Genomic DNA, 24,690 nt, shown 5'->3' with positions numbered 1-24,690 from the left:
GGCGGCACCAATGAGGCGCGCGCTGCCCGCGGTTCGAAGCTGGCGGCGGGCAGTAACCGTTCTCGGTCGGCAGCGCGCGGCCGGGCCCGGCCCGGCTCCCCTCAGCGCCGCTGCCGGCCTCGGGGCGGCTGTTAACGGGTGTTCAGGGGGTTTCTGGGCCTCCTGTTCCCCGTGGGTGATGGACGCGTCGAGGGACTTCTTCGGAAAGCTGCGCGCCCTCGCCCTCACGCTGGAGAAGGAGGCGAGGCAGCTGGAGCGGGCCCTGCGCAGAGAGGACACGGGTGAGTGCAGGCCTCGTCCCGTCTCCTTCTCAGGGCTCTGCCGCTCCGAGGGCCGCAGGCCTGCTCCGGGGCTCCTGCCGGCGTGTCCGTCCCAGCCCCAGGCAGCAACACCCCGAGTTGGGAACGCGATCTGGAGAGTTGCTCCCGATCACTCTTGGTGATGGGTGTCGCACCTACATGCTGGGGCTGACGGCTCTGCTGGGATACCCCGGGGAGCGGTTGTTCCTCGGGAGTCCTTGGTTTGGGTTCCCGCCTGCCGTTGTGCCCCTCTGGGCATGCGGAGATGGGCCTTCAGTGAGCTGGTGGCCCCAGGGATGGGCCTGGGAGTAGCTCGGCAGGGTATTTTTTGGGCTCCCCCTCATATCATTGTCTCTCTGAGCTCCTTTGTGGCTGTGTAGGTGAGCTTTTGTCATGGGGAAAACCGGAATGAGTGGGGAATCACATTCTTGCTTTTACTGTTTTTGTGGATTGAGACAGGAAAACGCATTTGCAGGGCTTGTTCTCTCTCTGCACAGATAGCTCAAGTTTCTAATTGGATTTATATCTTTGCTATGGCTTGTCATATAGCAGGTGTACTCTTTTACACTATTGGCATTAACCTTGATTTCTAGTGAAAGAAGTAATGACTGCTGCATGTGTAAGTGAACAATGCCAACAGCTGCCCACGTTCAAATAAGGTGGAAGAATCCAGCTTTTTGTTTTACAGTGGTGTCTATATTACTTTTTTCAATTTTTATTATTTCAAGTTCAAGCTCTTTAAGGATAAGAATTGAGTATAAATAATTCTCAACAGCCCACGGACCCACCTATTGTACCAACATCTGCTATACATTAATTTTTACAGTATTAGCTGCAACAGTAAAATGGAAGCCTCTGCAGTTTCTCTGTGTAGTTTAACATAATGTACAAATTGCAGTCTCATGCTGCACAAGGTACCCAATATGAACTAGTTTCTTTTTGGTTTTCTCTGTCTTGACTTTACATATGACTCCAACATCTCTAATACAGGAGATTACGTTCTGATGTAGAATGTACTTACATGCTAAAATACTAAATCCATTTTTTCTTTCCAAACTCTTTTATGCGAACATGCATATCGAAGACTATGAAGATGAATCTCCAATAAGAGTCTTACATGACCTCCATTGTGAAATGAGAACTCTGAAGGTAACGTCTTGACTCACTTCCTTCTTGAAAAATTGGTGGCTGTGGGGTGGGTGTTCCATAAACTTATGGTTCTATTTTTGATCATTAAGCCACAATACAGCTATGTTAGCAGTTCTGACCCTTATTTTTATTCATTTTTCTCTAATCATACTGGCTGTAGATGACAGGGTAGTGTCCAAAAACTTTTGGGTAACTTAAAAGTGGATTTAGCACTGTTTATTAGTTTGCAGTCGCTGTTGTTGCTCAGATCAGCAGGAGACAAAGGTGAAAGGGAAGCTGTATCTGTGCCAGGGCGTAGGTATAGGGGAGAAGGACTTGGGAGCAGCAGCTCCCTAGAGAAGAGGTATGCTTGCTTGTGTTCAATGACTAGCACTTAGAATCAAGAAAACTTTTGCAGAACTTTCAGTACCTTCAGCCATTAAACTTGTAAAGAATGTTCTTTATTTCTTTAGTAGAAGTAGGAAAAATGGGCTATATAAATGAGCAAGTGTAGAAATAATTGAGAAGTAAGCTAGGATATAAACTTGAGGTTTACTACCTGCTCTGCACAAGTTCTTTGTATGTAGGGGAGTAAGAGTCCAAAGTAATTGCTGTTATCTCATATTTTCATGGAGTTTGTTTGAGACATTACGAGTAAGTAGTTATCATACTGTGAACAGTTTAACTTTTGTAAGTTTTTGTATGCTCATGCCCTATGTATTCCTGATATTTTGTAACCTAGATTTCAGGTATAGATAAGACCTAAATGTGCTCCTTATCTTTGTCTGAATTGATGGTCAATACTTATTCCCAAAACACTTCATGTGTAAACAGCTACCATGTGGTGATTTGAAAACCAATATCTCTATGTTTCCCTCTTCCGCTGCACCCCCAAAGGAAGATGTTAATGCCAGTCTTGGTAAGAGTTGTTCTGAAAAACAAGCAATTCATGACTTTATGAAGGCAAGTGAAATACTGATGCAAAGAAATGGAGCAGATCTTGGAAAAATAAGAGAGCTGTTCCAGAAATATGGCTACAAACCACATGTCAAAGACTCTACAGGTAATATTTCTTGGCAATATAGTATGGGAAGGCAAATGTAATTTTCCAGTGTTTCTCTTTAGCTATGTGTATATTTCCAATAATTAAGAGGTCAAGTACATTTATGTTGTTTGCTTTATAATAATATCCAGAGGGTGTAATATTCTGTTGTCATTGGTGCCATAAGAATAAACCAAAATACAAAAACTTCAAAGTTAGATCTCCTGGTGTGCTTTTGAGTTAGTGTATGGGTTGCTTTTTTTCTCTAGTAATAGTTATACTCAGAAAACAGGTTAGCAAACATGTTTTGGTAACCCAGAGAATTATGCTGCTTCAGCTTCTCATGCATGGGAAACTATTGTAGATGGATCTAAATTGGTTCGTATTCATATGTGATGATTCCATTAACTTAAATCACCATAGAGAAAATATTAAAATAATGTGCTCCACAGTACAAGTGGGACAAAGGAAGCATGTACAGGGATTAGGTGATGTGTGGCAATCTGTGAAGCAGCAGTAGCTTGATTGATTGAGGGAGAGAGATCCTTAATGGAGTCAGAAAGTGCACACATGCCTATGTGAAAAATCGAGAAATGACAAATGAGTTTAAAATTCTGTAACTCTCAGTACTATACATACCCCTGTCAGTATCAAGGGCCCAATCAATCTTCAAGAAGCCTTTGGCAGGGCATGCCTTAACCTTCCCCTGAGCATTATCCAGTCATTGCACAAAACAAAATTGGGAATTGTGATCATGGACCATATTCACCTCTGAGTTAAGCTACTGCAACTGTTTTACAAGATATGGCAGAAGGCTTTAATTTTATAGTACCTTTCTTCCTGTCTTCCCTCTGCCTTTAAAGAAGACTACAGACAGAGACGCAAGGTTAATTTATTTTAAGAGATATTTTTAAGCTTATCTGAATACATAAAAATGTTTATTTTATATACATAAAAATGTAATGCCTCTGCCATATTATTTTAAATAGCGCTTTTTTACCCCCCCCTCTGCTTCTTACATCACGCAGGAATTCACAAGTGTTTGGAGGTGTTTCAGTTTATCCAACTACAGAAATGTACAAATTGCACGTTTGCTTATTTCTGCAGTGGATTACTCTTGTTATCTGAAAAGCAACCCTCTTTCATGAGTTTTTAGTTGCTGCTTCATAACTTTTCTTCAATATTATTTTTCTGAAGAATGAGTGTTCTAGTACTGTATGCATCCTCTGCTCTTTCCCCCAAACCATTTTCAATTCTATACAAACTTTGTTTTCATTGTTATTTATGTTGTACATTTTTAATGAATTTCCACTTTTGCACTGAAATAAAAATAAATAAATATATTTAAGATTAGCACTTCCTGCCCACTCCATGTAGGGAGATAAATTCTATTAAAAATACATTCGTATAACAAAATCTTTCAATTTCATTTTTCCTAGAAATGATATTTACCAATAGAGTGAATACAGTAAATGTGAGCTGTATTAAAAAATATAGCTTAGCCTGATATGAGCTTTTGATGTCTGTTGTAGCTTCAAGTTCATTGCTTTGAAATGAAAGAAGGAATTTCTTTTTTACAATAACAAATTAAAAAAGGGGGTGAGAGAAATGCCAATTTATTTTATAAATTCTTAAATCAGAAAGTTCTGACGTGACTTTTTTTTTTCCTAATTACTTTTCTCAAACAGAAGAGGAGGAAGAAGTTAACAGTGATTTGGCAGTGTCTGTCCAGAATAAATCTGATGAAGAAAAAGCGGATGATATATCTCATCTTCCTGCTTGTACTGAGAAGCCACCGGTGCCCAAAGACCCACTGCGTAACCCCCAGCTTTCTGATTTTGGTCTTTCACAATATGCGTTCTCCAGGCCTTGGAGTGCAGTGAAAGGACAACATGCAACAAATGCACATCAAGAAAATTCAAAGAACAGAACTCTTCTAAAAACACAGAGCCCCTGTATTTTGCCCAAAACACCAAAACGTATGCTTAAGATGGACGATTATGAGTGTGCAACACCAAAACTTGAACACTTTGGCATTAGTGAACATACCATGTGTATGAATGAAGATTTTACAATGTCACTTATTCGTAAAGCTGCTCAGACAAGCAAGTGAGTAAATTACTTAAGTTCAGATTGTTTCTCTAATGAACTTCCTGTAGTTTATTCTTGCTGTACTAATTTCTTGCTGCTATTGCTCTTCTCTTTTTCTTCAAGCAGGTGACATGTTATTATGTACAAGCTAGTTAGTCCTGTGTCTTTATTCAACTCTCTGCGTGTCTTTTCATGTACCCTCTGCAGTGCCAGATGCTGCCAAGAAACACATCTTTTGATATCCTTCTTCCCTTGACTGCACCATGATAAGAATCTTCCATACCCAATCTATTTACGAAGGGAAAATGTACAGTATATCTGTATATCTCTTGCTTTCCTCAACCTTGGATTTGAGGATGTGTTGTCTGCAGTAGATATTACATAGCCAATTTAAGTGTTCCAAAAGCTTTAGGAATATAGACCCAGAAAAAGCTTATAAAGCATTCGGTAAAATTCCTGATTGCAGAAACAGTGTATTATATCTTACATTATCCAACCCCACCTTACAAGCAGTCAGCTCTCTTTTCTCCAGTCTTCTGTTGAAAAGACATCTCCGGATTTTCACTGTTTTCACTGTTCTATTTAAAATTTAAAAGAAAATAATTTGCAGTAGTGAGGCGTAGAACACCTTAGCAGTGAAAACATCCTTTAAAATAGTTTTGAGATCTCTCCTTTTGAATAGTTATGTAAATACTATAACATCTATAAAGCTTTGTAGTATCTGAATTGTAATAACAGGAAAACTGTTACTGAATCCTGAAAGAGATTAATTCAAAAATCACTCCTTCAAATAACACTTTGAAAATAGTTTCACAATTTATGTTCTTTTGCCATCTATAACTTTTTGTGGGGTTGTACTACTTTTCCTATTTGATAAGAACTGTTTTAAATGGGATCTTCAGCTCTAGTTATGGCTGTAACTTATAAATGGATACATCCACAAATGTAGATTCTATTTCTGTGGCTTCTAGTAAAACAATTAGGCAGTCCACTAGCCATGTTTATATATAATACCAGGGGAAAAAAAATAAAATCACACTATCAGTCTTCCATACCCTAGTGATAATACTAAAATTCTGTATAGAAGTAGTTATAGCATGATTGCGCTTTAATAGTCATTGTTGTTAATGACCAAAAACAGATGGGCACGCATTAATTGTGACTAAAGCTGCGTATCGATTCAGAATTAGTTGCATATATGAGTTCATGACATTAAGTCATTAAAGTTGAAATATTTAACTATCTTAGCTAATTTGCTTATTTTGCATCATTATTTTAGAGTTAGCTTGAAGTTTGATCAGAAAGGTTGAAACAATTATGCAGCTTGTTACCTCCAAGAAGCACTCATTTCGCCTCTTAGTGAGAAAGCTCAGCATGTTAAATGGGCAGAATGCTAAGGCAACCATTTAAAAAAAAAATAATAAAAGAAAGATATTTTTTCACTGGATAACGGGCAGAATCTCTTCCTTGAGAATCAGATAAGCAAAAAAAAAAATAGTATAAATGAGGTAGCCTTTTACCTGTAGTTTCCAGGTACAAAGACTGGTAATAATTCTGACTTTCTTGGAGACAGTCTTGCCCTTCCACAGGCCTTACTCGTGCCAGCCAGGTCTTGTGCCTACCTGAAATCTGTCTAGCAGCTGTGCATTCTGTGAAAACACTTTAAAAGTTCTTAAAAATATGTAGTAGACCTCAACTCCTCCAACTTTATTTTTCAGGTTTTCGGTTTTGAAGCAGGTTAAAAGAACAATATGCTTCGGTGCACCTACTACAAAACTGACACCAAAAGTAACTAGGAAATAAAGGAAGGAGAAAAAAAAAAAAGGATAGTGTCTGATCCAAAGTGTTTATTGTTATAGTTATTCTTCTCCATTGTAAAAACTAAAAATCATATTGTTTCAGGTATCTAGAATACTTTCAAGGCAAAACTGACTTGAAACAATTTTTTGTCTTTTACTCAAAATTTAATCTGTGTTCAGCTAAGTAAAATATACTGTCTCAAATGAATTATTTTTTTTTTAAAGTTTAGGCTTTTTGTAGAGAAGTTCTATATCTGGTTGTCATAGCTAAGATAACTTTTTGAATATTTAAATTATCTTATAGACACACTTTTGTGTAGAGTTTAGGTAAATTTCCACTTTTTGTCTGGTATTGTCTCTTAACTGCCTAGATCCTTATTCCGCTAGAATATCTTGGATATGAAAAAAGAATTTTAAAAATTTCAGGTTCTAGTTTTGTGGAATTGATACTAAATGGCTTTTGCCGTGGTTTAGCCTCAGACGGCAACAAAGAACCACGTGCCGCTCGCTCGTGCCTTCCAAACACAGGAAGAATCGTAAGAAAAGGCAAGACTCTTGGGTTGAGACAAAGGCAGTTTAATAGAACAGCAAAGGGAACAGGCAAACAACAACAACACGGATAGGGGAATATACAAACGCGATTACGGAACCGCCGCTCGCCGGCTGGACCCGGGCCGCCCCAGCCCGCTTTTAAGCAGCAACTTCCTGCCCCCTCCCCCGGCAGCTCAGGGTGGGCGTGGCTCACATGGCATGGAATACCAGGAAAAGTTAACCCTATCCCCACCGGAACCAGGACAGCTTTTCACTCTGAAGTCAGCTAGTGATTAACATAAGTAATCTTATGAAAAATGTAATTAAAAATCTTTTAGTGTTTACAATAACATTAGTAGGTCAAGAGCAAAAAATATTGCCTGTTTAGAATTTTGTAGGCAACAGGCAATTCAAAATAAAATAGACTGTACCCCCAGCACAGAGTTGATCATCTGCGATGAAGAAAATTGATCCTACTCTGGACGCTTTTTGTCTGTTTCATTTGGGGTTTTTTAATGCCTTGGATTGAAATCTTAGTGTATTTGATAGTTTGTGGATGGACTGAACATTTGCATGCTACAAATTGCTGCAGTAGAATCACAGATGAAAAATCTATGGAAAAAAAAAATCTTTGAGGAAATGAATTTTTGACTTGCATGTTGATGAACAGATACTGGAAAAGTGATCAGGTTGACAGTATTCCTTTAATTGTGATTTCCTCATATTACTTTAGAGCTAACTGAGGGTTTTGGTTTTCAGGTTGGTTAAAAAAGACGATCATGAAGTGAATATACCACAAATGACATCCAGGAAAATCATGGTTACTCCTGGGCAAAAACCAAAAGTGACAGCTGATAATGGTAAGTTAAAAATATGTGAAATAAATATATGTATGCATTTTTTATGTAATGCAGGTGTAAATGCATTGTGAACATATGCTAAGCTTTTAAACTGTGTTTCTTGTCAAATATAGTTAATTTAGGCCCAGTCGTTGCATGAGTACTAATGTGTAGAAAATGAAATGTTGATGGCTTCTATGGGAAAGTCTCTCACTTCAGTATAAATCTTTGCGTATTCTTCTCATATCCATCTGGAATTATGCAGAGGGATCCCTCATTTTGTAACTGCAACTTATCGTTATTTGAAATGGATGTCATATCTAAGCATGTGGAGGAAGAGGAGGTTATCAGGAATGGTCAACATGAATTCACCAAGGGGAAATCATGCTTGACCAATCTGAGAGCCTTCTATGATGGCATGACTGGCTGGGCAGATGAGGGGAGAGCAGCGGATGTTGTCTGTCTCGACTTTAGCGAGGCTTTTGACGCTGTCTCCCGTAATGTCCTCATAGGTAAGCTGAGGAAGTGTGGGTTAGATGAGTGGACAGTGAGGTGGATTGAGAATACCAGCTAAAATGATACAGGTTTTTAGAATATGTAAATCTATGAAAAACTAGTAGACTCGGAAAACTAAACTGGGGCACTGGAACTGATAATAATTAAATGTGTGTGTGTGTTTAATTTTTTTTTCCCCCTCCTAATTTCAGCAGCTGACTGGATGGCTTCTCCTATGATACTTGTGTTCTGTACTCCTGATATGAAAACTCCTTCCCGAACAAATTGCACATTATCAAGGTCACCAGAGATAAATGAACTGCCTCGTCCCACTCAAACACCACAGTTTCCAGATTTTGAAACAAGATGGCTAAAAACAGAAGCTAAGGTAGTAAATAGCAATTATGTACTTTTTCACACACTTTTTACCACAAGCAGTTTTTCAAATGTCAGTTTGGGATTCTTTTCAAATACTACATTTTCTTGTGTGATTGTAGAAGATCTTTCTAATGCTAATTTTGTAAGAACATTTATTAAATACCTAAGATAAGTAAGTTAACTGAAGGCATGTAATATCTCTTTTGCAGCAGGTAAAGCAGGGGGAAAAGATGGAGTGTGTGACAAAAAATGATGCAACAGATAAACAACACATAGAAGATAGTATTCCTTCTGCTGTGAGCTCTAATGAGTATCTTAAACATTTTGAAGACCCTTCTCCTCCCAAAATAAAACACTATGACCAGTTACTCAATACTCCTCCAGCTCCAGAAATAACAAGGATACCAGATGATGTTCTACAGGTTAGCTAATATCCTTTTACTATTTTGACGTTAAAACTATTTAAGGAAAAAAAATTAAAAGGGCGTAGTTCTATCAAATATTGTTATTCAAAAATAAAGTTATTTGCCATTTATTGAAAATGTATGAACTGTAATCTTGTTTTGAGTTCTTAGGTAATTTTTTTTAATTCCCTTTTAATGTTTCCTGTAGATTCTGTCCAAGTATAATCATAAAGTAGACTCTTCTAAAGCTAAGGAAATGGAGACCAAGGCAGGAAATACTATGAGGTATGAAAGTGACTTTACTGATTCCTGCAACAAAGAAAACAGGTATGATCAAATTTTACAAATTTGGTTAAGTAATTTAATTTGAAGGAGCTATGAAAATGCTTTAACGCATTTAGAAACTCATGCAGTTGCTTGCTTTTGTTGCTGTGACTAAATAACTATTCTTTGGCATGTTATCCGACTTCCTTTATTGTAGAGAGCAAATATTCTAATTGATGATGTGTTTGAATCCTCCCAACTTAAGAAAAAGAAAAAAAAGTAGAGTTGTACTGTTTTGTCTGTAGGTATATTTTGCTTTGTGTCAATTAAAGCACTGGTGACTGCTTTCCTCTGAGTAAATTTAGGCAATAAAACAAAGGAATTGGAGAAAATTCTATAAGTGACAACCGATTTCACAGTTGTTTTGTCAAAGACAAATTTATTTGAAATGTAAAGCCACCTTATGAATAATATGTGAGGTGAAATTAGTCTACAATAAGTATTCGTAATCTTTGAACAATGCAATAATAGCTTTAAAAAGAACTTGATCAATTTGAATAGAAAGAAGTTTTTCTGACAACTTGGTCAAGTGTAGATATTCCTGATCACATGTAATGTATATTACATTTGTTGATTATTTGTTAAACTTGGGGTCAGTACAGATTATTTAGGTAAGAGGTACGAGGAACATCTACGAAGTCAAATAATAATCAGAACAACCCAGAATGAGACTGATAAAAGTAGATATCTTAATATACTTGGAGTTGGAATCCATTTGAGTAATCAAATGGAGCAAAGCTCTCACTTTAGCTGACCCTTCTTTTTTTCTTGTCAAGATAATAAATTAAAAAAAGTTTTCAACATTTATGTCTTCTGCTAATTCAAAATATGATTGATATAATAAGTTCATGAACTCTCCTGGATATATTTGCAGAGGATATCCTGGATTTTTCAAGCCAAACATCTGAAAGCAAGCTGAAGACCATGTTGAGACTTTCACATTCATGGATCTTATCACTGAATCATAACAACCTCAAAAAGCAAAAGAAAATACTGGTGGGAAGAAAGAGCTGTATGAAGGAAAAGCTTTTTTTAATGGAGAAAGTTTGATGTAGATAAACTTGTTTGCATGAACAATTTGTGCTTAATTTTTAATTGAAATTATTGACAGAATCTGTTGAGGGTTTTTAAATATACATATGCTTCAAAGAGGACTGGGGTCGCGTATGAGGTAGTACTGCAGTTGTTTCACATGATTCTCGTTGTCTATGCTTGCGTTTGCAGCAGGCTGTAGAGAATGTAGTTAGGTTGCAATGAAGGGAAAATACAGTATATTCCCCCAGAAAGTGGATATCTCTGGCAGTTCTGGTGACACTGTATATCTCTTCAGGGCTGCGCTTGGAAGTGTAGTACTTCAACAGTATTTGGTATCTTCAACAGAAACAAGTCTTTTTCTGTGAAGAGTAACTTCTGTTTAAAGCACCTCTGTGCTATTAGTCACTTCTGCAATACTAAGACATATCAAACCTATCCCTGCATTAGGCTGTTACCCCTCTGATGGACAGGTATTTCTTATGCTGCTGCTTCTTTCCTATTTTAGTTTTCTTACATTGACATCATGTGCTCTACATCTGTTTTCCTTTTGACAGCCTAACCTCTCCAACCCTAAAAGGTGACTCTGGCTCGAATATGAATTATTTGAAAACATATCATGCAATGGTACTGCTTATATATATATCTTCAATTGCTGGAAATATTTGCTGGCAGGCATGTAGGTGATTGCTTACTCTCCTGCACTGCTGCCATGTGCGTTCTGTAAGTGGTGGTGTCACTTGTAAACATGCATGTCTATCCCTCTAATAGGCTGACCAAGCTTGAGTTCTCAGAGCTGTTGGGTGCTTTTTTGGTATCTTGTAGTCAAAGTAATTGGGACTTTTGTCCATAAAAAATCCCAACTAGATATGCTTGTCTGAAGCCAGTTTGCCACTTCCAGTGTCAGCTGTTCCTCTGAGTGACTCCAAGACTGCTCTTACCAGCTGTACGTGGTCTTCCTGTTGATCGCTAAAATCCTGTCATTTATATGAGGGCAGGCATGCAACACGTGAGAAGGGAGAGACTGTCCCAGGAGATGGGGAGAAGTGTATGCTTTTCTGAAGTTCCTGAACACAGCTCCACGTTTTTTATTATTTTTGTTTTTAAGTCCTCAGGATATGCAAACATCTGGAGATACCCAGAATTATTTCTCCAGTTGATTAGGTGGACTTATCCTAGCTAAAACCTAGCAAGTAAAGGAGCTTTTTCCTGCTATTCCAATCATTTTCCAGGATAAGCATACATTAAATTAACTGGAGAAGCTGATTTTCTACTAGTTCTGGCATGAGCATACTATCATTTTTCTGTGGTAGGTTCTGTTGAAAAATGTCTGTATTATTATTATGTGTCAGTCTTTGAGCTTGATCAACACTTTTGAAAACTAAATAAACGTCTCTGATGCTTGGTGGCTGCTTGCAAAACTAATGACCTGCTGCTATAAAAGCAGGCACTTGTTATACCCAACTCCTTCAGAGAGTGAAGGCCAGACCTGCTTCCAGCATCTTCACAGACTAAAACCATTTAATGGGCTGGCTGCTAGTCATGGAATTTCATGGCTGTAAAAAGGTACAACATGTGCTGCAAAGCAAGAATCTTTCAGCCAGACAGATTTATCAGCACTATCCAGGAGGGGTTTCGCAGCCTGCATTCTTCCACTCTGCTGTATAGCTACTTTCTTGCCATGAAGCAATCCAGATACCCTGAAAGACTATTTAATCAAATGGAACAAGCAGCACTACTGTCCTGGACCTTGCTGTATTCCTGCCCCCCTCCCCCCCGGCTCCCTTCAACTAATGAAATTCCCAAAGGGTTTATAAATGTCTTGAGAACAGCTCTGCACTCTACTGCCCTTTCCTCCATTAGGGACCTGTAGGGTTGTACACAGCAGTTCTGGGGTTCTCACTGTAAGACACTTGCATAATTTTTCTTGCCTGTTAAATAAGATTTTCTGCTACGTTTCATAGCTATTTCATTAACTAATATGAAAGGGATTCAATTAATATTTTGAGATACAAATTATCTTCAAGATGACAATTGAAATCTTAACATCTGGTCTACTCAAGCTATTGTGACATGATGCTGGCATGGGATTTTTGGAATCTAGAAATGAAGTTTTACTAGTTAGTTTTGTTTTTCTTGCCTACAATATTATCCTAATACAAGTAATAGTTCTGTTTGTATTTATGTTCTTTGTAGCATGACTATTGCTCTGAGGTGGGTATAATCAGAGCAGCGAAACAAAAACTAGTTTTGGTTTGTCATGCTTTACCTTTGAAAACCTTTTAGGTTTCAGTAAGGCAGTAGTTTGAGTATCGGGGGTGGGGAGAGAAAAGTTGGCAGAAGTGAAAGCTTAAGGAGTGTTGGAAACTGATCTGTATTCAAAATAAGCTGTGGAGGGGGGGTGGACAGTTTTGTGGGTTTTTTTCTTTTTTTTTTTTTTTTCCCCCCTGCTGAGATCTGTTCTCTCACACAGGTGTCTGTGTGGCCATCTGATAAACTGCACGTGTTCAAACACTGGAGCAACCAAGGATGTGGCCATGGGGCCAGAGGAGGTTGAGACTCCCCTTAATCCACCCCGCTGTGCACTTTCATATGACATGTCAGAGTGGGAATAATGCAAAAGAACTTAAAAGTTGCATGTTGGTTTGTTGGATGAAACTGATTGCAGCATCGGCCTGTCAGAAAGTGCAGTTTGGATAAACAGTAGCTAAATAAGTAGCAAGTGCAGTAGTTCTGTAAGGGACAGTCGTCACTTGAAAACAGGGGGAGTTGATTCAAACTGCAGTTCTGTGTTATGCTTAATCCAGTTTTACTGGGGGCTCCTTCCACTAGAGGCTTTTTCACCATTTTTTGCGCACAGAATTCAGAGGTCCTGCAGTTTTATGATGGATTCCTTCTACTTGCTGAGCAACTGAAAGGCTAATTAATTTTTCTAGCTTATCCTCTCTAACAGTGATCACCCAGGCAGAAGCTGAGTTTGTGGTTGCTAGATCAGATGGAAGGATGAGAACAGGGTCACATCCTCTCTCAGTAGCCTGCAGTCAGAAAGATTGAACCCAGCACAAAATCGCACTTCAATGTTTAGGGACGTCTAGGAAGCAACCAAAAAAGCATAGCCTTTAGTTTTCCTTCACTTGCTGTGGTGCTTAATCTTTTTTTTTCATTTATGTATATCGAAAGTGTCAGCTAACAAAAGCTTCTCTCTACAGTCCCATTTGTTGTCAAAGGAGCATCTCAGTTGTTCTGCCTTATAACCCCAGTTAAGTGGTCAATGCTTTCTTATCTTAGAAATATTTTGCCTGAGGTTAAATTACAAATATAGACCTTGCAGTGAAATGAAACTTCACAGATGGCTGTCACATGGATAAATGACAAGCATCACTTTTAGTGCCTCCTGTTGTGCTATTGATGTTTTTTATAAATCAGTAGAGCAGTAACTGGAATCCAGGCTTCCTTGGTTATTTAAAGCATCATGGATGCTTTAAACTTTCAGTAAGATGTGATATTTGCTTTGTTCCCTGTTGTTATTATTCGGATGTTCCAGTACTTGTGGTGTTTGCATGTGCTCCAGCAACAGCTGTAGCTGATGTTGGAGCTGCCTTATATTTTGGGAGTACCTTGTTTCCCCATGGGACAGTAATACAGAGACTGTGGCATTTATAAGGAGCAATGACAACATCCAGTGGCCGCACTATGGAATCGCATGTACACCAGTCCCCAGGAATACAGTTTCCTACCAGGAAGACATCAGTCAGTGCTGGCTGTATTATCTATCAACTTAACATGAAAGTTCATACTGTTCTTACAGTAATATCCACTTTTACAAAGGGGCAATTGACATCATGGTAGGGAGATGACCAGGTCTGTGAATATCTTTGACCTTGTCTTTCTTATGCAAGTTGAACAGTTTAAAAAACAAATATGCACACCCAGGAAAGAGTCCACGGAAAAAGATGTGGTGATACACAGGCGTTTCTCCTGGGGAGAGACCAAGCGAAGGATAGTTTGCCAAATGCCCAGCAGGAAGGTGTTCAAATACTTTCATAATTTCTGGCTTAAAGCCCTGTGATTACACTCCCTAATGATTGCTGACGCAAGGGTTGTAAACCAATCTAAGGCCCTGCTGCTCGGTCCTGCCTTTTCTCTCCCCTGCTGCAGATCCCACGCCCTGGGTTTCATCACTGTTGTGGCTGCAGGGGAAGCCATTCCTGCTTGCCCAGCCACCAGGAACTAATTGTTGTTTTCCAAGGTTAAATTATTCATGGACTCTGCATGCTGACCCAAATCACTGCTCACCTGCGAAGGCACGGACGGGTGTTGAGGCAAGAGGAGGGAACGGGCGGAGGCAGTGGGAGCCAGGACATCCTCCTTCACTGGCAGCTTAAGGTGCTCCAGAAACTGTATCCTGTCTCTCTGCTTTAGTAAGGTTTCCTGAGGCTGTTGTCCCACAAGCACTTCTATGGCAGCTGAAGCAGTTCCTCTTCTTCACCCCACCACCCCTTGCTGCTGCTCCCAAACCCTCCTCCTTCTCCTGGGGCAGCTGCTTGGGCGGTTGTGCCTGAATTAGGCTGAAGAGGACACAGCTGCTGTGACAAACCTCACCCTTGCAAGACGGCCCCATAGGTGCAGGGTGGTGTGGTTCAGTCCTGGCTGTGTAGACTTGTGATGTGGTGTTGGTGGGACCATATTTCAAACCTTTAGTACTCTTACATGCATGTGCTTCCCTTCTTTTCAAGCATAAGCTTCCTGCTCTCCAGTGCAGTTCTTGAACCAAAGGCAGCAGGAGCGTGGCATGGTTGCCAGCAGACCCTCATCTAGGTGAGGGCTGTGGGATGGTGCACAGCCCCAGCTGAGCTGGGTGTTGGTACAGGACTGCCGCATACCTGGTGCTGTTCTTCAAATGCCCTACCTGGGACCACTGTTGGGGCTCTCCCCTCCTGCCCCCTGAATTCTGGGGTATGTGTTTCATGGCTTTCAGCTAAAAGACTAGAAGGAAAAGGGTCAGCTATGCTTGCTTCTGTCTCTTGCTTAGCAACAGAGTGGTGGCAGGTCTTCTACATCTCCTAAATGTACACTGAAGACTCAAGAAAAGGAATGCTTGGATCCAACAGTGGGGTTGTCTGGGGCAGGTGAAGGTTTCAGGCTCCTGCTATAGTATCTTCAAGCCTGAAGACTCTAACTCATGTTTGCCTGAAGCACAGGGTGGGGAATTTGTACCTCAGCCAGCACTAAGGAGCTCACACAGAGGTGTCCTCGAGGCTGTCACTTCGGCGTTTACTGGATTTTCTTGCCAAGTGTTGAAAAGGTCAAGTGAGTTTTTGGGACAGGATGCCTCTACTTAAGCCTGTCAGCTCTGTGAGACTGGAAACACCCCAGCGAGGGTCCCAAACACCCCGGCCCCTCTGAACCCTCCAGCCCTTAGCCATTTTTTATCTCCCATGCCTTGACTGGTGTGCCAGCCAGACACCTCCTTCTCCTCACCGACAGGTCTTTGTGGCCAGGCACAGCGCCTGCTGTGCCCCACACCACACGGGTGTTTGACAGTTCACATTCCTCAGTGTCCTGTTCTGTCGGAGGAGCTGATGCTTTTTTTTTAACCCAGCTGATCTGCTGCAATGTCCAGACACAAGGGCTGAGACAAGAACAGCAGGTAACTGGATCACTTTGGTTTTGGCAGGTCGTGTCTTGGCTGTCGCATTACTTACAGTACTGTTCTTTGAACACAACTGTAGCTGTTGTCATTCATTTGTTCTGACGCAACAAAGTTTCTGAGACCATCTCATTTTTCCATGCTTTCCATCACAAGAGTGAGACCTTGGTGATGATGCTTAATGTTTTCCTGTTGCATCAGGACTGTTTCTGCTTTTTCCAGAGCAGTAAAACAAAACTTAAGTCCTCGCACCTGCTGCGGTCCGATGGAGAACACAGTGCTGGAGCATGGAGTGTGTCTGATGCAGCCCGGGTTATTGACAAAGTGTGTGTGAGCCTTGTCCTCGCTGCTTAACTAGGGAGGGACTTAGCCCAGACACCAGTTCCTCCCCCGAGATGCAGCCAGCTGCTCCCAAAAGCACTGCAGAAAAGCTTTTATAAGGGTCGTGCTGCCACAGTAGGGAGCTGACTAGGTCTGTGAATTCCTTTGATCTCATTTAATTCAAGTTGAGAAATGAGGGGAAGTTGCCTTGGTTTCATAGCTGGGTCCGTTTGACTGCCCACAGGCGAGGGACGCAGGGCAGTTGTGGCCTTGGCCGGCTCAGCCAGCTCACTGCTGCAGCCAGAGGGGCCGGGGCTCACAGGGGCCAGAGACCTGCATGAGCGGCCCAGGAGTTTGTCACCGGTTAAAGGCAGAGAAAAACTGAGGCCCTCTGAGGAAGGACAGGGACAAGGCGAGGACTGGTGGGTCACTGCAAAGGGGGAGGAGAGGTGTAGTATCCCTGGAGGGGTCTGGGCAGGAGCCGAGAGCTGCAGGCAGTGCTGCGGGCGGCAGGGTTTACCGCTAAGAAATGATGTCAGGAAACCTTTTTTTGAAAACTATCATCCTAGTTCTTTGCCTTATGCAGCTGGGAGATAAAAAGAGCTGTGGAGGGGTGGTTGCTGGTGAAAGTGCAGAGATGAAACTGAGAGTTGTGTCTGTCAGGGCTTTAAGCATCCAAAAAGGAAAGGGAAAAAAAAAACCTCTCATCCAGCTGCCTTGATGAGGGACAAAAATTCCCTCATGAAATTGCTGCATACAAAGCAAGTCCTGTAGATTGACAGATCTGGGTGTAGTGTTGTCTATGTTACTTTGCTTCCTGAGCATATGGGATTGCTCACTGTTGAGTTTTGAGACCATGTTTTATTTTCCCCAAACCACAGTGCTGTACATATTTTGCTCTTTTTAGGGACTGACATCCTTCCTTAGCTTTTATAGTAGCTTGGAAAGAGACACACGACCTCGTTACTGAGTAAATTCCCTCCTGTGCAGCAGAAGCTCAGCAAGTGATAACTTTAACTTACCATTCTACCTCTTGCAACAGTTGGATGGTTGTACCCAGTACTGACTCTTCTCACAGCTGCTCGCTGTATCCCAATGTCCGAGTTCAAAACCGCTGCTGTTGGCCTCAATTGCATAGTGGATTTTTGATGCAGGGAATCCTAACAGGACTGATCGCTCAAGTGTCTTTTCCCCATAAAAATAGGTACATAAAGTTGAACTTTTTTCACTTCTGCATTACCTTTCTGTACGAAGCGCAAGTGTTTGAGGGAAAATCTCTTTCTCAAGAGATGCTTAGCCCGAAGCAGCCAGGGAAGAGGTCAGCTGAGGTTTATACTTCCATGGAAGTCATGCAAAGGTGAACTCCACACCTAAGCGCTCAAGCTGAAGGATGTGCTACTGAAGGCAGGTCTGCATATTCATTTCCTGGGGATTTTGCCGCCAAAGATAAAGCCAGTACATTGTTCCTCTTTTTCTCTCAAGTGTGTGAAGACCTGCCCCTGCCCTCAATGGGCCATGTCTCCCATTCCAGCAGCAAAGCTGAGCCTTCCAGAGCAGCTGAGTCACAGACACAGGCTCCCTTGCTGCTGTTGCCTTATATACTGACATTTAATTTTGATAATTATCCTTAAATGCAATTGAAGCAAAAACCAGGACAGAAAAAGGAGGAAATGCCCATTTTTCTGTGTACCTTTAATGGCAGGTCTGTCGTGGCTTCGGTGGGAGGCTGCGCAATGCTGTAATTACATGCTGGATGCTCAGGGCTCACAGCCCAGACAGCTGGAGCCTGTTCTAAGACCAGAGGCACCTACATGTCTCAAGATCTCCCCCTGCAGTGACAGAAGAAACTGGCAAGCACTGAACTCTGGGAAGCCACAGGCCCCAACTTCCGTGCTGCACTGATTTCCTGGGAGATGAGCCACCCCTTCTTTCTCCTGCTCCTTAAGGTACCAGGCAGCATCAGCTGCCTCCCAGAGAGCAGTGTCCATCACGCAGACCAGCCTTCCAGTTTCCCCATGGACAACCAAGACCCCATTGCTACCTCTTCCTCTGTTTTGAGGTTCTGGAAGCTGGCCACTAGCCACCCTCAACACCCTCCAGCTTCATCAGTAACTTTTAACACAGAACAGCCTTGAACCTTGGTACCTCACTGCTCCTTGGCTTTGCCCTGACACCCAAAGGTTACAGTAAATTGAGAAAATAGTGCTCAGTACAAGCTGCAAGTATTTCTGAAAATTACATTACTGAGGCCCAAGCAGCAACATTTACAGAGCTCAGAGTGGTCAGTGTAAGGTTCAAAATCATAGGTGTTCATTAGATGAAGATAACTAAGGGAAAGAGGCTACAGTATTCACCTTCCTTAGTCTGGAAGCCAAAATTGGGTGTTGTCCTCTTGGTCAGTGTACACTGACAATATATTGCTTGTGGTCAACAGCCCAGGAGATCCAGGCATGTGAGCCAACTGCCTCCACCCCACAGGTCTGCTTGGCCAAGAGCCCAGTGGTCAGGGTCAGGACTCCCACACGTCCTGCCAGAGTACGGACTTGCTGCCTGACCTCTTCTCGGTTCATCTAAACTGCAGGCAAGAGCATCTCAGGACAGAGCACCAGCCATTATATCTTCATTAGGAAATAGTTCTGGGCACTCCTTCATCAACCTTGATCTGAAAACACCGGATTTCTTCTAGCCAGGTCTCTGCAGACACTCCCATCTTCCAAAACAGTGGTCTCCAAAGTGGGGTGTGCAAGACAAGACAATCTCCAAAGCAGTATGCACACAAGTGGTATGCAGGAAGAAAATATTTTTGGAATCATTAATAAATACAATTTCAAAATATTCTTAAAGTATTTCACCATTTTTCATTTCTATTTTTGTGTAGTTTTAAAATGCATATATTAGTATGGTAGTACATGTGTATGATTTATTTTAAACAATTTTGGGGGTGTACGCTCAAAAATGTTTTACTGATGGGGTGTGCAATCAAAACAAAGAGAGATGACTGTTCTAAAGAAAGCAAGATCTTGAAAGACAGCTTTATACCTTCTGTTTTTAAAGATGACACTAATTCCTTCAGAACTCAAATAAGGATGATGTGCAAGTGTGCCAAACCACACCTTCCTCTGGTTAAGGCTCCTCAGTATCCTGGGATACACTGGTGCCACTGAGGCCACTCCCAGTCCATGGATGGGCATTGTCTCAGCACAAGACGGAGCAGCCCCTGGAAGCCGCAGTGGTCTGCCCTCACGCCCCTGGACAGGCAGCCTTACACAGCTCATTTCTGACTTTCCCTGTTGTCAGGGAGCATAACACTGAGTTTACCTGCCTTCGACCACATGGCTCACAGGCTCATCCTCCAGAATCCGGACAGCAGTGGTTTAGAAAAATCCTCTGGTACAAGGAATCCCCATGAGGACACCTACCTCTACTCAACAAGCCCAAAAGTTACCAGATAAAGACTGGCCCTCCTTTCAGTATCAACTGCTGCTTAAAAGCCGACTTCCAAATTTCTCTGCAGAAATCCACTTTAACAAACAAACCAAACCACCACGCTATCAAAAGATTAATAACATCAATCTTTATTCCAAACAGGACAGAACTACAGAACACCTGTAATCCTTCTGGTTGTATTTTATGGAAGTCTTGAAACACTGGACACGCTGACTTACTGTTCAAACTATAACAATCAGGGATAGGATGATGGCACTGCTAAAGATAAATGTTTCTTCTAAACAAATAAACTAAAAGGTTTAAAAGTTAACTTTCATTTCTGATGCTTAGCTTTGTCTTCAGGTGTTCTCGCTTAGCAACAAAAGCAAAAAAAAAAAAAAAAGAAGCCTGCTTTAGAACAGCAAGTAGGAATAAACAGATGTGATCATACAAAGAAGCAATAGCTTAGTATGGTCTCATGCGGCTTGATGGGGGCGGCGCACGATTCGGAGGAGTAATTGCTATATCCAAGTAGTCTCCTATCTGGAATTTCTGAGACTGCAATGTCATGGAATCATCTGTGCCCTTCCTGCCCGACATGGTACTGCCGATCTCCTTCACCCTGCGTGCAGGAGAGGAAAGGCAAGGTGGTTAGCAGAGGCAAATCTCTCTAGATGCCCACACCAGGAACTGTAGCGGCTCATGGCCACCCGCCATGCCATCCTCTGCACGTTAAGCTACATGCACAGGATGCTGGCATTTTTCTCTCCGCTACCAGGTGCGCCAAGAAAAGCCACACCGAATCCTCTTTCTCATGGAGCAGAGGGGCGGGGGAACCTTCTCCCGTATTAAGTTAAATACTAGAGAATCCCTTGTCCCCTTCCATACACACACAGAACAAGACCCCACGGAGAAGGACATATCTACTGGTTGCTGACAAAGGTTGGCTCATACAGTTTTGCAAGATGGATGCCTGCAACAGGATCACTGCTAAAACCCAAATACATTCTCAGATTCCAGACCTACTACCCCTTATATCACCACAAACAAAGCTGTATCTCAAGCTGTAGGTCCACGTTCTGGTTGGCTGCCAATAGAGCGACCAAAGCCTTCAAGCGCACAGGCTCATTGTTCTGGGAACCCATCAACAACGATGGCCACCAAGCAGGATGTAGAGTTTGCAGTGGTCATCATATAGTCTGTTATCAAGAACTTTAGAAGTTTGATTTGTGCGTTCTGAACTTTAAATCAGTGTTAATGAAAATTAATTTACGGCTCCAGTGCCTGAAGTCTTCTATTAACCCAGAGAAGAAATGCCGTTTACCTATATCCAGGCCTCTTGAGATCTGTAAAAACAATTGCAAAGTTGAAGTGCGTGCCCTTCTTCCGTGCTTCCGGGTAGACTTCTTTCACTAAGCTGGTCAGCTCTTTCAGAGTGGCGTCCATCCTAGATTAAACAAAAAAACCAAAGCCATTCAAATTCTCAACAACAAAAACAATAAAAAAAGCTTCCCCAATCCGACTCAAGGTGGAATCAATAGATTGCTACAACTTAATCATGCATTTCCTTGCCTTTGCATACTTTCTGTCGATACCTGAAGATAAGCAAGATCTTACATTTCGGCTACATGGTGAGCTATTGATTTCACAACCACACGGCATTCCAAACAATACATTTCGGTCTAACCATCAAGTGACAAGAAATTGCTCTAATTATATTGTACAAATGTGGTACAAAGCATACAAATAAGCATACAAAGTACAAATGTGATTCTAGCTGTATTAGCTTCTAACATACTGCTATATTAGACAAGCCTCTTCACCTCTGTGCCTGTTTCAACATCTGCTTTTCCATGTCTCCCAAAAGAATAACTATTTAAACAACAAGGAACTTTTTTTTAATGCATTAATGCATTTATACAGTGAGTACTGTGTTTCCTCATCTACGTTGGTATCTATGTTAAAATAGCTTATTGAATACTAAAGGAAATGTAAAATAAAAAATCATGAATGGTTTTCCATTTGCATAAGGTTTCCATTTCTGCCCCAACAGGCAGCACTCCTTTTCCCAGCCTTCAACCAGACAAGTGCTAAAGCTCATTTCTAGAATTTCAAGAACAAAAGGACTCAATCATCACAACTAAAGCAGCTCTAGTTATAGACACTGTACACTCACGCCAAGCTTCCAGTAACCGAGGAGCAGTGTGTTGATAGACAATGCCCATTCTGACTTCTGCAGATGGCAACAGCTCAGAGACCATCAATAGCCTGGACTGAGTCCATAAATCCCATTAAGAAGTAAATTAGAACTGCATGCTTTGCTAGCCACAAAAATGGATTTATTCAACCATATGACATACAAGTTATAACCCTACCAGACATCTTGAAGGAAAAATACGATTTTAAAAGTAGCACAATTCACTTTCAAAAGCATTCGTCAAAACACTATAAACAAAACCTAATATGTTTGCAATGCAGACTAACACAGTCCTCCAAACTAAATTTGAAAACAATAAAAAGCAGCTCTGTTGAAGCACTGCTACCTGAGGAGACAAAAAGAAACACCTTACTCCACTCTGAAGAGGCTCTGACTTAAAACCAACACACCATTCGCACAACGGCTCAAGCATTACGGGACAACTATTTCTACTGAAAAAAAAAAACAGGGCTGTTGGAACAAAACTTAAGCATTAGCTAAAGGAAAACCTCTGTATTGAACAGATTCATTGTGATAACCAAACACAACACAAACCTCTGATGACAAGCATCAATAATTGGGCAACTCAACCGCAGTAAGTTTCAGTGCGCAGCAATCAGCACTTGGCTGAAGCTGCGCTTCCGTGGACGGAGCTGCCATGGCCATAGGCAGAAGCGCCGCATTTCAGCGGCAGCTGCCTTCCCCCGCGGACCCGCCACCGCAGCGGAGCGCACACCTGCCCCCACGGAATCCTCCCCACGTTTCTCGCTTTAAACGAGGCCTATCAACTCCCCCTTGCAGCCGGGTACCGCAGAAAGAGTTCAAGCCGCGCAAGTTCCTCGACACCGCCGGCGGCCCCGCTCGCCTCCGTGCCCCAGGGCCGGGCGGGGGGGCCCGGGCCGCCGCCGCGCACTCACCAGGTGTAGATCTGCAGCTCGCTGGAGGGCACGTTGCCGCGGGAGAACTCGTCCATGCGGTGGTGCCGCCCGTTGTTGGTGGTGAAGACGCGAAGCAGCAGCGGACACGTCTGCGGGGCGAGGCGGGGATGAGGGGCCGGTCACCATCCCCAACCGCCCCCCCACCGAGGAGCCACCCTACCCTTCCCTCCTCCCCCCACTCCCGGTGCCCGCCCTGCCGCGCCCGGGAGCGGCGCAAGAGGTAAGGCGGCACCACCCCCGGCACCTTCTCCCGGTCGATGGGCTTCTCCGGCTCCTTCTTAATCTCCTCCTGCGTAACCCGCGACTCCACCGCCATCTTGCCGCGCCGCGCAAACAACCGGCGGCCCCGGATGTCCCGACGGGCGCCTCAGATCTCGCGAGAGGAGAGAGGGGGCGGGGCCGGCCGGTGCACGCACGCACGCACGCACGCACGCACGCACGCACGCGGGCGGGGCGGGGCGGGGCGGGGGCTGTGAGGGCGGCTGCTGGCCCAGGAGCGGGAGAGAGGGCGGGATGTATGGAGGCAGGGACGGATGGACGGACGCCTCGGTGGGGGCGGCCCCCATGGGGCACCGCTGGCTGGATCCCGGGAGCGGGGCTGGGCAAGCGGCCGTAGAGCGAAGGGGAGGTTTACAGGAGGAGAGAAGGTGCGGCTGCCCCACCCCCGCCGGCTGCCGCCACCCCCGCCGGCTGCCGCCACCCCCGCCTTTCTCCTGGGCCTGAGGGGAAGGGTGGCGGGCGCCGCCCGGGGGCGGCCCTCGGGCTCCCGCCCCGGAGGGGTGGTGGGCCCTGGCCCCGCAGCCTGCCCCATCGCCACTGAGCCGCAGCCCACGGGAGGCGTGCTGCCGTCTGTTGGTCCGTCGGGGCCGGGCGGCGCCGCCACCGGCCGCCCGAGTCCGGCTTGGGGCCACGGTTCTGGCTGTGGCCCTGCTGGGTCTGTCAGCTCCCTGTTCCGGGGCAGTGTGATGCTCCGTAGTTGCCTGACAGGACTTGACGCGGTTCTTCTAAAAACCTGTAAACATCAGTTTCAGAGTCCCTGATGTGAACAGAGTGTTGCGCTCTGCAGGCTGGTGTGGCAGGGGTTAGGGTGGGCTGCCCTGGGCCTCTCCTTGTTCGGCTCGGTGGTATGCTCTCGTGTTCTCCGAATCATCGCTTGTCTGTTCTAATACTTAGAAAAGCTTTCGATAAGCTACTGATACTGATGCCTTTTGGAAAAAGCCACTTCTTCCCATATGGAGACAGATTTAAACAGATGTCTAACATAGGTAAACAATATATCAACCACTGCAACTAGCAGTGATTAAAATAAATTACAAAGGGGTAAATCATACTGAGAATTTAGTTTCCCTTAATATTACATTCAGGAAACATCAAATGCATATGCTTTCCATTTATGGTCTTGTTTTTCCAGGAATAGAGTCTTGTATTAGGTCAAATTTGAGTCTGTGGTGGTGTCCTGCAAAATAAGTAGGAGAGGATCTGTGTTTCTGATGTGATAACTTTTTTAAATGTTGATGGTTGTTTGTTATTCATATTAGAATCAGTGGCTGTTCATTTGTTTTTGCAGAATTTACACTTAATATTGTTTCCTCAAGTGCTGTGAATTTATTTCTTGTTTTAAGAGTGAAACAAAATTAAATTCTGCTGTGAAATGACGCAGAAACTTGTGTGCTTGCAGGTGCAAAATAAGAGACTCACAGAATTGTTGAGGCTGGAATGGTGCTCTGGAGCAGATTGCCTAGTCCAAGCCCCTGCTCAAAGCAGGATCAGCAAGGGCCAGTTGCTCAGGGCCGGGT

The 24,690-nt window shown here is 43.0% G+C and overlaps 2 protein-coding genes across 4 annotated transcripts; one reads left to right on the top strand and one right to left on the bottom strand.

Annotated features, from left to right (window-relative positions):
• Positions 1-53: 53 nt before the first annotated feature.
• On the top strand, positions 54-12,320 carry SKA3 (spindle and kinetochore associated complex subunit 3). 3 transcript variants are annotated; one of them, XM_054188325.1, is made up of 9 exons: positions 54-281; positions 1,384-1,448; positions 2,325-2,490; positions 4,158-4,578; positions 7,650-7,750; positions 8,440-8,612; positions 8,812-9,024; positions 9,215-9,333; positions 10,205-12,320. In XM_054188325.1, the coding sequence occupies exons 1-9, from the start codon at positions 179-181 to the stop codon at positions 10,236-10,238; spliced, it is 1,395 nt and encodes a 464-aa protein (XP_054044300.1). In that variant the 5' UTR covers positions 54-178; the 3' UTR covers positions 10,239-12,320. The 3 variants fall into 3 exon arrangements, with proteins under 3 accessions (XP_054044300.1, XP_054044299.1, XP_054044301.1); XM_054188324.1 differs by having other exon boundaries at positions 8,437-8,612; XM_054188326.1 differs by lacking the exon at positions 54-281 and having other exon boundaries at positions 1,389-1,448; positions 2,329-2,490; positions 8,437-8,612.
• Positions 12,321-19,884: 7,564 nt separating this feature from the next.
• SAP18 (Sin3A associated protein 18) lies at positions 19,885-23,291 on the bottom strand. The gene is made up of 4 exons (XM_054183269.1): positions 23,139-23,291; positions 22,874-22,983; positions 21,084-21,206; positions 19,885-20,381 (listed from the first exon to the last, which is right to left on the bottom strand). Exons 1-4 carry the CDS (start codon positions 23,208-23,210, stop codon positions 20,225-20,227), a joined length of 462 nt encoding a protein of 153 aa, XP_054039244.1. The 5' UTR covers positions 23,211-23,291; the 3' UTR covers positions 19,885-20,224.
• Positions 23,292-24,690: the final 1,399 nt, after the last annotated feature.

The sequence above is a fragment of the Rissa tridactyla genome, chromosome 1 (genome assembly GCF_028500815.1).
Source record: "Rissa tridactyla isolate bRisTri1 chromosome 1, bRisTri1.patW.cur.20221130, whole genome shotgun sequence".
NCBI classification, from domain to species: domain Eukaryota; kingdom Metazoa; phylum Chordata; class Aves; order Charadriiformes; family Laridae; genus Rissa; species Rissa tridactyla.
This window is presented reverse-complemented; position numbering and strand designations above follow the sequence as displayed.